Below are 17,566 nucleotides of genomic sequence, written 5' to 3'. Positions count from 1 at the left end.
ACTTCCTTTAAAAGATTGAGCCAATTTCCCCTCCTCTTGAGTGTGAGCTGGGCTTACTGACTTATTTCTACAATAATAAAAAAGCACCTTCTAAAGAATAGAGTAGAGAAAGGGAAAGATAGTAACTTTACTGCTAAACACTACCTTAACAAGTGATGAGGGTTAACATCAACAGTGATGACATGTGGATTGCAGTGTGACAAGAAGGTATTTCACCTCTGTTATATTCTTTCCTAAAACCCATTACTATGGTCTGAATGTGTCCCCTGAAATTCATGTGTTGGAAACTTGAACCCCAGTGCAGCAATGCTGGGAGATGAGGCCTTTTGGGAGGTGTTTAGGTCATGAGGGCTCCACTCTCATGAATGGATTAGTGCAATTATACAAAGGGCTTGCAGGAGTGGGTTTGCTCTCTTCTGCCATGTGAGAGCACAGCATTGCTCTTCTCCAGAGGACGCAGTGTTCAAGGAGCCATCTTGAAAGCAAAGACTGGGCCTTCACCAAACACCAAACCTACCGGTGCCTTGATCTTAGACTCCCAGCCTCCAAAACTATGAGAAAATGAATTTCCATTCTTTATAAATTATCCAGTCTCAGGTATGCTGTTATAGCAGCACAAAAAGGACTAAGACACCCATAAACCAGTCTAACCACGAGGAAAAAAACCAGTCTGGCCCAGATTAGGGAATATGCTATAGGATATCTGGCTAGTATTCTTCAAGACTGTCAAGGTCATTTCACAATGTATACAAATATCAAAACATCAAGTTTTACACCTTAAATATATACAAGTTTTATTTGTCAATTATACTTCAGTAAAGCTGAAAAATAAATAAACAACTCTTCATGCTCATGAAAAACAAAGACAGAAACAGAACCAAGGAGATTGGTGAGACATGACAAGTAAATGCTGTTTAGTTAATTTAGTTAGCAATTTAGTGGTACTTTAGATTGGATCCTGGACCAGAAAGGGAATATGAATAGAAAAACTGGTCAAATACAAATAAAATATGGAGTTTAGTTAGTAACAAAGTACCAATGTTAGTTTCTTATTTTGGAAAATGTACAATTTATACCATACCAATTTTTGTTCATCCAGCATTCCTAATTCCTTTGGGGAACTGCTCCTCACTTATTCCCAGTGGTATTAGCTGTCAATCATTACCTTCCCTTACCCTTGGTCAAAGGGCTGGGCAAATACTACCCCAATTCCAAGAAACTTAAACTACCCTAATTCTAGTAAACAATTACTTCTCCATGGGTAGCCACGTGACCTAAGCAGGGAAAATAAGAATCCACCTCTAATCAATATACAAATGTTGGGAAGACAGAAGCACCTATAGAGATGAGTCTAGACCTACTAGACATCATATTACCTCCATATGAAGTCAGCTTGTTTGAAGAATAATATGAACAGAGCCAGACACAGTTAAGAGATATCTGAAGCCAGGAATCACATTTGGGCTTCCTAAGTATATAACCCATTAATCTCCTTTTTCACTTAATTAAATTAGTTTGACACTAACATAGGTGTTTTGTTTTTTGTTTTTTAAATCTAATTGTATTAAAAGCTAAAGAAAGGTTCAAAATATCCCAGGAATTTATGGCAGAGGTATTCAGTAATATGGGCTTCGAAGAAGTCAAAGGATTTCATCAAGTGAAAATGGGGATGGATAAAGAACAATCCAAGTAGCAACAGGAAAAGAATGTGGCATGTATGGAAAATGCAGTCCAACTTGGTTGGACAGTACAATATAAACAGATGACAGATCATGGAACCCTTAAATGATGTTCCTAGAAGACTCAGCTGTTTTCCCTAGACTAAGGAAGAGGAGGGAGGGAGCGGGGGACAGGTGTCATAGGATGAAAGATCAAATTCATTTTATGATCAATACTGTTTGGATGTCACTACTCAGTTAACTATGCACTCACTAACTTTATTATCACAATTCACGTCAGGCTTTTCTACTGTATCCACAAGACTATTAAATGACTTATTAAAAATGAGATATACTTTCTCTGTTATTGACTTCTAATCTTAGGTTAACAACCCTGGCAATAAAGAAGAAATTTAGCTTATGCAGTAGTTAATCTGATCTGGTTCCTAGTGACTACCATTCATTACTGCCACCTGTACCTCGGGTGATACTACTGAGCTCTCTTTAATTAATTACACACAGAGTTACCAGAAAGTTCAAAAACTTGGTAAACTTGAAACTTAACAGCTTTCAAGTTGAAAAGTCCCACTTTCAGTTTCCCCAATATCATAAACCATTTTTTAAAAATCCACACAAAGTGTTAACAATGGCCTTACAGCATATAGAAAAATTAACTCAAAATGGATCAAAGACCTAAATGTAAGAGCTGAAACTGTAAAACTCTTAGAGAAAACATAGAGGAAAAGTTTCATGACATTGGATTTGGCAGTGATTTCTTAGATATGATACCAAGAGCACAGACAACAAAAGGAAAAATAAAGTGGACAACATCAAAATTAAAAACTTTTGTGCATCAAAAAACACTATCTGGAGAGTAAAAGACAACTCACAAAATGGAGAAAATACTTGCAAATCACATATCTGATATATGATTGATATCCAGAATATATAATATAAAGAACTACAAGTCAACAACAACAAAAAAACCTGATTAAAGAATAGGCAAAAGACTTGAATAGACATTTCTCTAAAGAAGATCTAGAAATGGCCAATAAGCACATAAAGACATGCTCGACATCACTAATCATTAAGAGATTCAATTCAAAGCTACAATGAAATACCACTTTATATCCAGTAGGATGGCAATTATCAAAATAAATAAATAACAAGTGTTGGTGAGGACGTGCAGATATTGGAAGCTTCATGCATTGCTGGAGAGAACATAAAATGGTGCAAACGCTGTGGAAAATAGTTTGGCAGATCCTTAAAAAGTTAAATATAGAATAACCATATGATCTAGCAAGTCCACTCGTAGATATATACCCAAAAGAATTAAAAGTACAGACTCAAATAGATATTTGTACACCCATGTTCACAGCAGCATCATTCACAATAGGCAAAGGTGGAAACAATTCAACTTATCCATCAACGGACAAATGAATAAACAAAATGTGGTATATGCATACAATGGAATATTATTCAGCCGTAAGGAGAAATGAAATTCTGATACATGCTACAAGAATGAACCTTGAAGACACTACACTAAATAATAAACCAGATACAAAAGGACGAATATTGTATGCTTCTATTTATGTACGGTACCTAGAATAGGCAAATGCATAGAGACAGAATGTAGAACAGAGATTACCAGGGGCTGGAGAGAAGTGGCAAAGAGGCATTATTGTTTAATGGGTGCTGAGTTTCTGTTTGAGATAATGAAAAGTTCTGGAAATAGATAGAGGTATTACTTAATACCACTGGAGTATACACAAAAAAATGGTAAATTTTACATTATGTATATTTTACCATAATTTTTTTTTTAAAGTACTAAGAAATGGGCTTGGGCCAGAGGCCTTCTACATTTATCTTGGCAGTAGAGCAGTGGCCTACATGGAATGAAGCCCATTGCCAACCAGCTAGTACACACATACCAGACAAACACAAGCAGTTCAACATTGCTGGGCAGGATACACTGTTACCCTGAGTTTAGGACAAAGAACTTACATCCAAAAATTGGTTCCAAGTCGTCTTAAGGCTTGCTTTCCTGGCTTCCTCTCAAGCACCCCATCTGTCCACAAGAATAAAACAGACAGCCTGAATGGCTGAAAGAAGTCCGACACCAGGGGCTGTGTTGGCACTAGTCAGAGGCGGAGGACTTCAGCAGTGCCAAAGCCCTGTTCTCAAAGGGTCAATGAGTTTGCAATGACATTTATCTCTCACTTTCCCTCTTTAAATTTTTTTACTGAAGTATAATATACACATAGAAAGGGTACATCATAAGAAACAATTATTTTTTAAGCCTTTAAAGAAAAATTTAAGCTCAGTAATTTCAAATGCATCTCTTTATAAATATGGAGTTTAAAAATAAAATTACTTCAGCACAAACCTCATTTTCTTAACTGCCAAATGTTAAATAATTTCTTTTCATATATTTTTCCCCCAAGTAGAAAGACTAATCATAGCTATCAAAAAACTCAAGTTGTATATTATGTGGTCAACTTCGCAATAAGACTTTAACAATGACTAGGTCACTAGGATTAGCAATTTTTTTTTTGGCACAACTCAGTCTATAGGATTACCAATTTATACTAACATATTCATGCAAGAAACAACAAGGAGTTATTCCCAATTCCTCACTCTCTCTCATTCCCTACGTCCCTTCCAAGTCATCTCAAAGCAACTAATCTATATTCAAAACATATCCTCTATCTGCTCACTTCCCTTCACTTTGACAGTTAAAATTATCTCCATCTTTCTTGCTAATACTATCTCACCTGGACCACAGTACCAGCCCCCTAAGTGGTCTCTTCATTTCACTACCCCCAACAATACTTATTTTTATTAGTTATTCCTGGGTTTGGCAGACAAATTTTGGAACATGTTACAATAAAATTTTTTTGAAAAAAAGAGGAACTGTCATTGAGGAACAAAAATGGCAATGTGGAATAGAGATCGTCAGAACTTCATGTAAACTCATTTCTATTACTTTTTGAAGTGGAATATTAATATTGGCTCCATTCATTTCTGAATACCTAACAGCATAAAGGATGAAGCTTTTTTTTTAATTTTTTTTCCCTTCTTTACCTTGAGATTCCATTTTACCTAATTACCACCACATACACATTTGGAAACAAAAGAGAATTATTTTTAATGTACAAAAAACAATTCCAACTCTAGTGATTTTTTTTCTGGGATCTCGATATCCTGGCTTCATTCTTAATGTATAATCTATTCTCTACAGGTAAATCAAAGTGACCCTAATAGAAAATATATCATATCACATCATTCCCATTGTTTAAAATCCTCTAATGTTTTCCCATTATGCTTAGAATAAAATTTAAATTTCTTACCAAGGCTAAATTCTTGCCTTGGCTGTTCCCTCTGCCGGATTTTGTGCCCCTAGATCTTCCCGAGGTTATATCCTTCTTGTCATTCAAAGCTCAGCTCACCTACTCAGAGAAGCCTTCCCTCACTCAAACTAGAGCAGAAGCCCCTTACTTTGAGGTGGGAACTGGGGATCTGTAATTTTTTTTAAGCTCCTCAAGTGAGTCTGATACATAGTGATGCTGTGAACCACTGCATTACATGAGTCTTGCTTTTGCTTCCAATGGTTTTTCTGCCAATTTACTTCTTGGTACTTCTTACCGCCTGTGATTTGAAAAAATGGAAAACGAACATGTAGGAAGTGGTGAGAAAGAAATGGCAATCGTCAGGAACCTATACTAAATCACTGCCAAAAGCTACATCTAAGTGTTAAAGGCAAGGGTATGTTCACTGTATCAATTTTTTAGTTGTTCTTATTTCACGACTCTCAACTCTGGATCAGAAAGTTGAAGTTGTCAGAAAAATCAAGTGCAAACGTTACCTCCTCAGAACTGGCTTCCTCAACTTCCTGGGTAAAGATAGTCATTCTATCATTTTTTTTTTTTTTACTTTTACTTTTATTTTTTTTAAAGACAGAATCTCACTCTGTTGCCTGGACTAGAGTGCAGCGGCATGATCATAGCTCATTACAGCCATGAACTCCTGGGCCCAAGTGATCCTCCTGGCTCAGCCTCCCTAGTAGCCAGGAATACAGGTGCATGCCACCATGTCCGGCTAATTTTTTAAGTTTTTTATAGAGATGGAGGTCTCACTATGTTGCCCAGGCTGGTCTCAAACTCCTGGCCTCAAGAGATCCTCCCACCAGAGCCTTCCAAAGTGCTGGGATTACAGGCATGAGCCACCGCGCCCGGCCTTACTCCATCTTTTGAGACTTGGTAATGCTCCTCAGTCTCTGATGTAATTTCTTACACTAATTATTACTGACTTTCTTTCACTCCATAAGGAAATTTGTCTGTTTTACTCACTGATATATCTTCAACTCCTACATAGTGCCTAATACATAGTAGCTGCTTAGTAAATAGTGAATTACGTGATTCACTTATTCGTTCAACAAATATTTACTGAACACCATGTTCCAGACAGCATCCTAGACCTTGAGGACACAGCAATGAAAAAAAATAGCAAAAATAGTGGCCATTTCTTACATGCTAATGTGGAGCACAGACAAGATTATAAGTAAAATAAATTACATAGCATGCTAGGTAGTAGTAAGTGACAAAAAGAAAAAAATAGAGAAACTAATCTATGGTAACAAAAGGCAGACCAGTAGTTTTGCCTAGGAACTGGAGTGAAGAGGATGACTGTAAAGGGACACAAAGAGACTTTCAGGGGCTGAGGAACACGTTTGGGTTCTTGACTCTAGTGGTGTTTTCACAGGTATATACACCAGCCAAACATAGACAAATTGTACCCTTCAAAATGGATAGTTTTTTGTATAGAAGTTAATAAAAAATAAAGCAAAAAGTAGAGAACTGAACTTTTAGAGAGGCAGCCAATGAAAGCCTCGCTGAGAAGATAATTTTTAAGAAAAGACCTCAAGGAAGTGAAGAGGCTATCTATTCAGATATCTGAGGGAAGACAAATCCAGAGAGAGAGAGAACAAATATACAGGTCTGAAGATGTTTGTCATGTTCCAGAAATCAGCAAGGAGGCCAGTGGGTCTAGCTAGAGTATACTGAGTAAGAGAGAGAGCTATCAATCTGACTGAGATAGGAAGCCATTGAGGTAAGATGGGAAGCCATGAACATAATCTGATTTATGCTTTAACAGAGTCACTCTGGATGCTGTGTGTTGAAAATAGGCCAAAGAGCAGAAGCAGTTATCAGTTAGGAGGATGTTATAATCTAGGAGAGAGGTAATGGTGATCAGAACAAAGGAGTAGGGGGTGGTGAGAAGTGTTCAAATTTTAGATATATTTTAAAATAAAGGGGTGGGCATTGTGGTTTATGCCTGTAATCCCAGCACTTTGGGAGGGCAAGGAGGGAGGATCGCTTGAGGCCATGAGTTCAAGACTAGCCCAGGCGACATAGTGAGACTCCATCTCTACAAAAAATTTAAAAAATAGTCAGGTGTGGTGGTATGTGCCTGTAGTTCCAGCTACTCAGGAGGTTAAGTGAGGAGGATAACCTGTGCCCAGGAGTTCAAGGCTGTACTGAGCTATGATAGCACCACTGTACTCTAGCCTGGGCGACAGAGTGAGACCCTGTCTCTGAAAAAATAAATAAATAAATAAAATAAAATAGACCCATTAAGATGTGATGATGGACTGGATGCTGGAAGTGGGTGTGAGAAAAAGAAAGGATACAAACTCGACAAGTGGAGGTGCCACTAACTGAGATGAGAAAAAATGCAGAGAAACAGGTCTGGGAGGTACAGGTGGAACTTAGTTTTAGGCATATTCAATTTTTGATAACTTTTACACATGTAAGTGGAGATTTCAAGTATGTCATAAATATGTATCTGGAATTTAGGGGAGAAATCTACTTTGGAGATATAAATTTGGGAATCATCATATAGATGGTATTTAATATTTAAATTCATGGAACTAGATGAGATCACCTAGAAAGGGAGTTGTAGAAAAGGAAAAAAAGAGGACCAAGAACTGAGCCCAGGGGCACTCCAACATTTAGAGGTTGGGAAGATGGGAAAGAACCAGCCAAAGAGATTTAAAGAGGAAAAAAAACAAGGATGGGCTAGAAAGCTAGGAGGGAAATCAGGCAAAGGTAGTGGTCCTGGAAGACAAGTATTTCAAAGACAAGAGAATTCAAGTATGTCAAATGCTACTCATGGATCAAATAACTGAAATCTCAAAAAAAAATTTTTTTTTTTTGAGATAGAGTCTCACTCTGTTGCCCGGGCTAGAGTGCCGTGGCTTCAGCCTAGCTCACAGCAACCTCAGACTCCTGGGCTCAAGCGATCCTACTGCCTCAGCCTCCCGAGTAGCTGAGACTACAGGCATGCGCCACCATGCCTGGCTAATTTTTTCTATATATATATTTTTAGTTGTAGAGACGGGGGTCTCGCTCTTGCTCAGGCTGGTCTCGAACTCCTGACCTCAAGCAATCCACCCACCTGGGCCTCCCAGAATGCTAGGATTACAGGCGTGAGCCACCGCGCCCAGCCTGAAATCTCAAAAATTTTAAAACAAAGACTTGGCTGAGAAAAACAAGCACTATATTAAGCAGTCTAATCTTCCAACATCAAAAATATTAAATACCACTTATTACTACATAATTCTTACATAAAACATAGCCAAAAATGTCTATTTTTCAACCGGTAAATTATCAACAACTGAATAATTCTGAATTTAATGTTTTTAAAACTAGAAAGCATTAAACTTACATTTTTCTTTCACTAGATATTATGTAACTATTCATTATAATTAGTAACATTAATGAAAGTCTTAGCATTTTTTGGTAAAACATTTCCTTCTGTACTAGGTATTTTTGTAAATAGCTAATTCAAAGTTCGAATTTAAATAATAAGTTTTGGATTTCCATTTTTTAAAAATAAATTTTAAAGCAAAAATTATAATGGCTTTCTAGGGGAATAAAATTTCTTATTCTTTCTCTTTTCTGTGTTATCATCATAGACTTTAGGTATTGTCTTCTATAAATTACACCTTTAAATTAAACTATAAGTTTAGGATCATAACTTTAGAATCCAATCAATTATGGAACGTTTCTTAGAGATACAAAAAAGGTTGACCCATTCAGAATTAAAGTTTAAATAAATTCCATGTTCTAAACCTGACATAAAATACAAAATAGAAAATTCCTTTATCTATTTTTTTAAATGTATTCTAAACCGATTTAAGTATTCTCAAACTGTTAAATTTCATCGATCCTTACTGACAAAGGGTAGTTGAATGTCTATTAGAAGATTAGTTCCATTAATTTCTTTGGAGGCTTTTCTTTATTACATTTTTAAAAGTTAAAACCTTAAATATAAGATTAGGAACAAACTTGTATTGCTGGCATTACAGCTTATATAACCAAATAAGATATCTAAGCTTCCTGCAGTAGCTCTCTGGAGTAAGGCAACGTGATCTCAAAATGGTGACTGAGTGTTGATAAAATAAATGGCATTTTATTTACTCTCTATATCCTACCTTTGCAAATTTCTCTATTGATTCATTCATTCATTTATTTTGAGACAGGGTCTCACTCTGTTGCCCAGGCTGGAGAGCGGTGGTGTCATCATAGCTCACTGAAACCTCAAACTCCAGGGCTCAAGCGATCCGCCTGCCTCAGCCTTTGGAGTAGCTGGGGCTACAGGTGCATGCCACCATGCCTCACTAATTTTTCTGTTTTTATAGCGATGGGGTCTTACTATGTTACTCAGGCTTCATCTATATATTTGCACACACACACAGGTATAAATGTATATGTTTGTAAGCGTGTATGTGTGTTTGGGTTTAACTTTGCTTCTTCTCCTATTACACAAAGCAGGGAGTTGTGGGAGTTGCTCAGGCTTGTGAAGCTACAATGGTGCATGACTGAACTCAGCATAAACTGACTGTTAATCAGAGGTTTTATCAGGTTCTTACTCCTTACTAGCCAGAATCACACAAGGAAATCTGTGTATAGTCATGCATCACTTAACAATGGGGATAATGTTCTGAGAAATGCTGAGAAACACATCGTTAGGTGACTTCATTATTGTGCAAACATCACAGAGTGTGCTTACACAAACCTCGATCGTGTAGCCTACTATACACCTAAGCTATATGGCATAGCTTGTTGCTCCTAGGCTACAGACCTGTACAGCATGTTACTGTACTGAATATGGTAGGCAATCATAACACAATGGTAAGTTTAAATATATCTAAACATAGAAAGGTAAAGTAAAAATATAGTATTTCTAGTCTTATGGGACCACTGCCATATATGTGATCCACTGTTGATCAAAATGTCATTATGCCACACATGACTATATTTAGTTTCTTTCAAAGGAATTTTGGAAATTAAATGAATACCTTCCTCTGAGATTAGATGTTTACTTATGCTTCAGACAAAATACTGGACTTTTAATTCAGAGCCCAACCTGTTAACGATTCTGTAAAGCACAGTGAGCATGGTGAGTACATATCTCCCTAATTGTTTATAAATGACAGAAGTGGGCATATAAGTTGATCAGAAAAAATTATATCAGAAAAGGTAAAATCTGTCTTTCTTTCTAGATCTGCTGAAAACTCAATCCAAAACTAGAGGAGTGCTTGAACTAAAACTTAGTCCACAAAAGGCAATTACATTAGCCATTTTTGTACCCCATAATATTTGAAATAAAAATAAATAAATAAATAAAACTAAAAAAAAAAGACAATAAAGGAAAGAGCTTTATATTTCAGGGTCTCTACATGCAGAGTATCCCAAAATGTATATGCAAGAACAATTTGGTGGAAGAAAGAAAGAACAACATTACTAAATGGTTCAGCACTGAGGCTGAGGCTAAATGTTTCCTCACAAAATGTCCTTTTGGGCTTGAAGAATAAAAAGACATAAAGGAATAACCAACAGATTTTTATAAAATTCCAAAATTCAGCTTTAAAAAAGAAATAACCATAAATAAGACCCACTAAAGATATAAATTATATGAAGATTCACTGGGCTGTAAAAAAAAAAAAAAAAAAAAATATAAATTACTCTCCCCAAGTTAATGTTTAAAACAAGAAAACACTCTTACTGGGTTTTTTTTATTTTAAAATATTAAGGGAGTACAAATATTTTTGTTACACAGATACCATGTAAAATGCTTACGTCAGGGCTTTTGGAGTGCCCGTCACCAGAATAGTGTTCACTGTACCCAACGGGTAAGTTTTTATCCCACACCGCCCCTCCCATGCTCCCCCCACTTATTGGTTTCCAGTGACCTAAAGGTCATCTCCTCATGTGTGTGAAAAACACTCTTATTACAATCTCTACTAAAGCTCCAGAAAATGAAAATACAACAATGGTGTTCAGTAAACAAAAAATAAAATTTTCCTAAAGACACATGCCAGATTCCAACAGTCCTCATGGCTTGGGTCTCACAATGATTTATACAAATGTGAGGATCTCAATCACACAAGTAAAGCACTTGATGTTCACCCTCTGAACACGAAATATTCACGTCAAAGCTTTCTGCATACTTTTACAACTGAAGCATATTTTACTCTTATAAAATTTTTATTTTTAGTGAAGAAAAACACTACAAGCAAAGTATTTGGGTCAGTAGTGCCTGCTCATTTTCTCTAGCCATGCAGATTTCCATAAAAGTATAGTTACTTCTCTATTATTTTGGCTTCTTCATATCTCAAAGGATACTGGAATATATATTGTGGTGTAGAAAAAAAGTTAACATATGTACTTGGCTGCTGATTTTTCAATTGCACTTTTTGGGTCAAAGAAAAAAGTAACATAGGCAAACTGAGCAGGAGAGAGAAATTTAAATAGGGAGGGGGAAAAACAAACGAAACCTACTGCCATTAGTTCCCAAATAAATAATCCCCAAGCATGTCACAAATTATGGTAAGTAGAAGTAATATGCCAATATATATTGAATTCTCACTGTAAAAATCCAATACCAAGCTCTATTAACAACACATCAAATCTGATGACTTTGGCTACCTTTAACACGGTGGTTCTCTAGCGTGAGCAAGAGTAAGACTCTGTCTCTACCAAAAACAGAAAAATTATCCAGGCATGGTGGTCTGTGCCTGTAGTCCCAGCTAACAGAGAGGCTGAGGCAGGAGGATTGCTTGAGCCCAAGAGTTGGAGGCTGCAGTGAGCTGTGATGATGCCATTGCACTCTACCCATGGCGACAGAGCAAGACTCATTCTCAAGAAACAAAACAACAAAAACTACATGGCAGTTCTCAACCCTGGATGAATATTGAAATCATCTGGGGAGCTTTAAAGACTAGTGATGCTGGCCAGGTGTGATATCTCATGCCTATAATTCCAGCACTTTGGGAGCCCTAGGCCAGAGGATTGCTTGAGGCCAGGAGTTTGAGATCAGCCTGGGCAACACAGCGAGAACCCATCTCCGCAAAAAGTAGCTGGGCATGGTGGTACATGCCTATGGGCCTGGCTACTCGGAAGGCTGAGGCAGGAGGATTGCTTGAGACCAGGAATTAGAGGCTATAGTGAGCTTTGATTGCACCACTGCACTCCCACCTGGGCAACAGAGTGAGACCCTGTCTCAAAAAAAATAAAAAAATGGTGAGGCCCCATCCCCACAGATTCATATTTAATTGGTCTAGGGTATGGCCTGAGCATCAAAATTTTTAAAGCTCCAAAGATGATTCTTTGCACAACCATGGTTAAGAATCGTGGCTTTAAAGTAATATAAATTGAAGATAGTAATTTAGTTGCTTTGGGGTATATAAATAGACATATACACACACCAGGGTTCAACAAAACCTGGTTATACTTCTTGGAAGTAACCTCCTGATATCCTAGGATCATTAATTCTCTCATGAGCTTATCCAATGTCAGCAATGTGAAAAGAACTTTGATTTGGATGTCTACAGATGTTCTAAAAATTGGAAACTTGATTTAATGTAATATTTCATAAATAATGCTCACCTAGAAGCTAGCAGAAGTACTAACCAAAGACCCAGCTCTCAAAAAAACATTTCCTATAGGATTTGGGCTGCATATTTTACCGCTAGTCTAGGTTCTATTATGTTTACTTTTTTCTTTACAACTTTTCTGGACTTAAGAATATATTTGTATTACGAAGGATTTTGTGGGGTAAAGTGTAATTTCAATCATTTTCATAATGACCATTTTTTACTACTTTGAAGTGTGAGTGATGTACAAAAAATTGCACATATTAAAATTTACAATTTTGTAAGTTTTGACATTTGTATATACCTATGAAACCATGGCAACAATTAATATAAACATTTTTATCACCCTTAAAAGTTTCCATGTATCACTCTGTAATCTAATCCGTCCTTCCCCCCACATTTATTCCCAGGTAAACACTGATCTGTTTTCTATCACTATAGATTACTTTGCATTTTCTAGAATTTTATATTAATAAAATCATACATTATGTACTCTTTTTGTCTGACTTATTTAACTCAGCAAACGATTTTGAGATCCAAACATTTTCTGTCAAAATTCTTTCCTTTTTATTGCAGAGTGGTATTCCTATTAATGCTTTTGATTATTATATTGTATAACTACCATGTTTTCTTGGCACAGAATATTGTTAGAAGCTATCAAAAGTTCTTAAATATTGGTGCCAATGGTTTTTGGAAAAAATTCAGTCTAGCAATCCCCAATTTAGTTCTAACTTCACCATTTATTAGTATGTCTAAAGCAAGTCATTTATCTGTCTCTGATACCGTCTCTAGAAAACAAGGATGTACCATCTCACCTATGTAATTTACCTACATAAATCAGATGATAGCTTAAGGACACTCTTGTAAAACCTATTGATTCTATTGAGATAGGTAAATCTTCCAGGCACATAGTTATGCCTATTTGTTTACATATTACCTCTGGCTACTTTTGAGCTACAACAACAAAGTTGAGTACTTGTGACAGAATCTATGGCTAGCAAGCCTGAAATATCTGTCCTTTTAAAAAAAAGTTTACCAAACACGATCAGAGGTTGGTAAACTTTTAACATATTAATCTCTTAACATATTAATCACAGCCCTCTATTACCTATACATATTAATTATAACACAACAAGGAAAATCAAAATGCACATTATAAACCCCAATTCAAGAAATAATAGGTAAAAGTCAGGTTAAAGAAATACTATAATAGCTTTCTAGGAGTCTTGAAATAGATATGTATGTTTTAATATTCCTGCTCAAATGTTAAATACTTAAAGACAAAATGAAATAATCACTATTGCCAGAATAAAAAATGAATAGCCTACATAAACAACCAATGAAGCTTAGATATCCAAGTGTACCTTTTGCAGCTTTTTAATGTCAGATTTTTGGTATGTATATGTGCCATATAACATATTAGAAAATAAACTTTAGAATCAGACAAATCAGTCAATAAGTACAAGTAGCACTATTTTACAATAACTGAATAAAAGATATTCCAAATTTACTTTTAAAAAGTTTTTTTTTTGTCTGCGGCCACCCCGCCCTGACTGCGCTGGATCCCGTCTGCCCTTGGAAGCTAAAAAGGTTTTTTTAATGAATTATCTTTTAAATTGAAATTAAAGTCTATATGGAACTGCAAACACTGAAAATCCCAAAGAAACTTTCCAGCTAAAAAATACTCTCATCATTAAAAAGAAATAAATTTCTATTATAGTATATAATAAAAGCATTTATTTCATTATTTGTCTGAAAATAAATCTGACTAGCTAATTCAGTATTCTCAGTTTTCTCTTCCTAATTACCAGTTTCTTTCTTTCTTTTTTTTTCCAAAAGACATAGCCAGGACATTAAAAATCTGATCTGGCAGTCATCTGGAGCACAAACTGAATGATTTCAAGAAAAATCATGCAGATGCCAAAATTATCTCCTAAAATGACTGTGGAAACTGCAAGGAAAAGCAGCACTATTCTGTAAATAATCAAGATCAAATTGAGCATTATTTGTGAGCTCAAGGACATAGTCTTTAATTAATGTCATTAATGTATTAATAATACATTAATATAATTAAGATACATTGCCTCCTATACCTGAATGACTATAAAGATGACTGAGATAGTTTTGTTCTGTGTTGTTTAATCTCAATTCTTGGTCTTTGTTTAGTATCTCTGTTATTGCCTTGGAGATTCTAACCAAATTCCAAAGATTGTGAGATATAACCAAAATGCTATAGTGACCAACTCTGTGCAATCACCTTATTGACTCACTCTGTTCTTCTGAGACAGCTGCCAGGACCCTGAGGCTGGTTTCCAGACTCAGTCCACAATTGGGAGTATCTAAGTTTTCAGATGATTCTACCTCTGAAAAGAGACTCTAGGAAATAGAATCTATTTCCTATTATTATTATCACTGCAAAGAAGATTGTTATATAAAAATCAATCTGAATGTGTGGGCTAATATGTAATGAAAAATATAGTTTACAAAGGGAAATTGATTAAAGTTGAACTCACCTGTCCAATTTTCCCTAATTCCAGCTCAATTATGGCCACAGGGGTGTGTATCTGAGCTGAGTGTCTTGACTGAGACTTGCCATCAACTCTCCAGCTCAGGCCCCGAAGCCCACTGTCCCAGCGGCTCTGGTTCACGAGGCTCTCTCGGATTTTTGTCTTGTGGCTCTTCCAGAATTTGGAAATGACAGCAGCTTGGTCAGATGTGATCCCACCTTGCTTTTTGGTTTGAGCCGTCAAGAACGCCTCCAGCTGGTTGAAATCCATGTCAGCAGATGCAATAGACTATAAAGATGACACAAAGAGTAATGAATTTGAATTTACTAGATAACTACGAAAAGATAGCTTCTTAATTACAAATCATATTTTGAGTAATTCTTAAATCAGTGAAATAAGCTTTGAAAAAAGGTCATGGGGCCGAGTGCAGTGGCTCAAGCCTGTGATCCTAGCGAGTTTGGGAGGCCAAGGTGGGAGGATCACTGGAGGTAAGGAGTTTGAGTACAGCCTGGGCAGCATAGTAAGAACCTATCCCTAAAATTAAAATAAGAATAATAATTAAACAAAAGAATAAAATTAATTGGTTCTCTGATGAAATCTTACATAATTTCTTTTTTTTTTTTTTTTGAGACAGAGTCTTGCTCTGTTGCCCAGGCTAGAGTGCCATGGCGTCAACCTAGCTCACAGCAACCTCAGACTCCTGGGCTCAAGCGATCCTTCTGCCTCAGCCTCCTGAGTAGCTGGGACTACAGGCATGCGCCACCATGCTCGGCTAATTTTTTTCTATTTATTTTTGGTTGTCCAGCCAATTTCTTTCTATTTTTAGTAGAGACGGGGTCTCTCTCTTGCTCAGGCTGGTCTGGAACTCCTGAGCTCAAATGATCTTCCTGCCTTGGCCTCCCAGAGTGCTAGGATTACAAGCGTGAGCCACCGTGCCCAGCCGAAATCTTACATAATTTCATAGTGTCTTATAGCCAGTCTTGGTTTAATATACTACAATGGTATAAAGCCTTGTCCATAAGAAGCACAAAATAAATTGTGTTAAATGAATGCATTATTTTAGCTTTGAAGCCCATCTTCAGCCAAATAGCCCATTCATAACAATACTACTCTGAAATTATATACTACTATGTACTTTTCCATAAATTTTCAAAACTTAATTGCTATTGAATCTGGGTTCTCCATTCTAGCATTCAAGAAAACACAGTAGCTAAATATCGGCTCAAGTACAATAAAATGCCTTAAATTTACACAGTACTTTTTAACATTTCAAAGCATTTTCACATCTACAGACATATGTCATTTTATTGCACTTGGCAGATATTGTATTTTTGTACAAATTTAAGTTTTGTGGCAATCCCACATTAAGCAAGCCTATCAGTACCATTTTTCCAATAGCATGCACTCACTTTGTGTTTTTCTGCAACATTTTTGGAATTCTCACAATATTTCAATCTTTTTCATTATTATTATATCATATTTGTCATGGTGTTCTATGATCAGTGATCTTTGATGTTACTATTTTAATTGTTTAGGGGAATCATGAACTGTACCCATAGCAGACAGCACACTTAATCAATAAATGATTTATTGATCAACCTCACCCCCCCTTCTCAGGCCTCGCTATTGCCTGAGACATAACAAAATTGAAATTAGATAATTAATAACCCTATGATGGCCTCTAAGTGTTCAAGGGAAAGGAAGAGTTGCACATCTCTCACTTTAAATCAAAAGCTAGAAATGATTACGCTTAATGAGGAAGGCAAGATAGGTCAAAAGCTAGCCTCTTGTGCCAAATAGTTAGCCAAGTTGTGAATGCAAAGGAAAAGTTCTTGAAGGAAATTGAAAGTGTTACTCCAGCAAACACAAGAATGATAAGAAAGCAAAACAGCCTCATTGCTGATACAAAGAAAGTTTTAGCAGTTTGGATAGAAGATTAACTCAGCCACAACATTCCCTAAGCCAAAGCCTAATCCGAAGGCCCTACTTCTCTTCAGTTCTGTGAAAGGTGAGAGAGGTGAGGAAGCTGCAGAAGAAAACTTTGATGCTAACAGAGGGTTGGTGCATGAAATTTAAAAAAAGAAGCTGTCTTCATAACATAAAAGTACACGGTGAAGCAGCAAGTGCTGATGTAGAAGCTGCAAGTTATCCAGAAGATCTAGCTAAGATCATTGATGAAGGTTGTTACACTAAACCAGGGGTGGGAAACCTTTTCATGTTGGAAGCCTGCATTAATTTAGCTGTAATCAAATAAGGCCATATTCAAGAAACTTCAATTACATATACTTTAAAATGTACATTATTTCTACTTGTATCTCTTTAAGATATCTCCATATTGCTTTCCACAGAGGTTGCACTAGTTTACAATCCCACCAACAGTGCATGAGTGTTGCTATCTCTCCGCATCCACGCCAACATTTATTGTTTTGGGACTTTTTGATAAAGGCCAGTCTCACTGGAGA

General features: G+C 36.3%; 1 protein-coding gene across 2 annotated transcripts in view; it reads right to left on the bottom strand.

The window, feature by feature from the left end:
• Positions 1–17,566, bottom strand: part of COMMD1 (copper metabolism (Murr1) domain containing 1) — a 169,963-nt gene that overhangs the window by 87,404 nt on the left and 64,993 nt on the right. Inside the window, exons 2-3 of one of the 2 annotated variants that reach the window (XM_012639198.1) lie at positions 15,111–15,392; positions 3,663–3,726 (exon numbers count right to left, since the gene is read on the bottom strand). In XM_012639198.1, the coding sequence (XP_012494652.1) occupies positions 3,688–3,726; positions 15,111–15,392 (321 nt within the window). In that variant the 3' untranslated portion in view covers positions 3,663–3,687. The remainder of the gene's footprint in view (positions 1–3,662; positions 3,727–15,110; positions 15,393–17,566) is intronic. The other variant, XM_012639197.1, reaches the window with a different exon arrangement.

The sequence above is a fragment of the Propithecus coquereli genome, unplaced genomic scaffold (genome assembly GCF_000956105.1).
Source record: "Propithecus coquereli isolate 6110/MARCELLA unplaced genomic scaffold, Pcoq_1.0 Scaffold138, whole genome shotgun sequence".
Taxonomy (NCBI): domain Eukaryota; kingdom Metazoa; phylum Chordata; class Mammalia; order Primates; family Indriidae; genus Propithecus; species Propithecus coquereli.
This window is presented reverse-complemented; position numbering and strand designations above follow the sequence as displayed.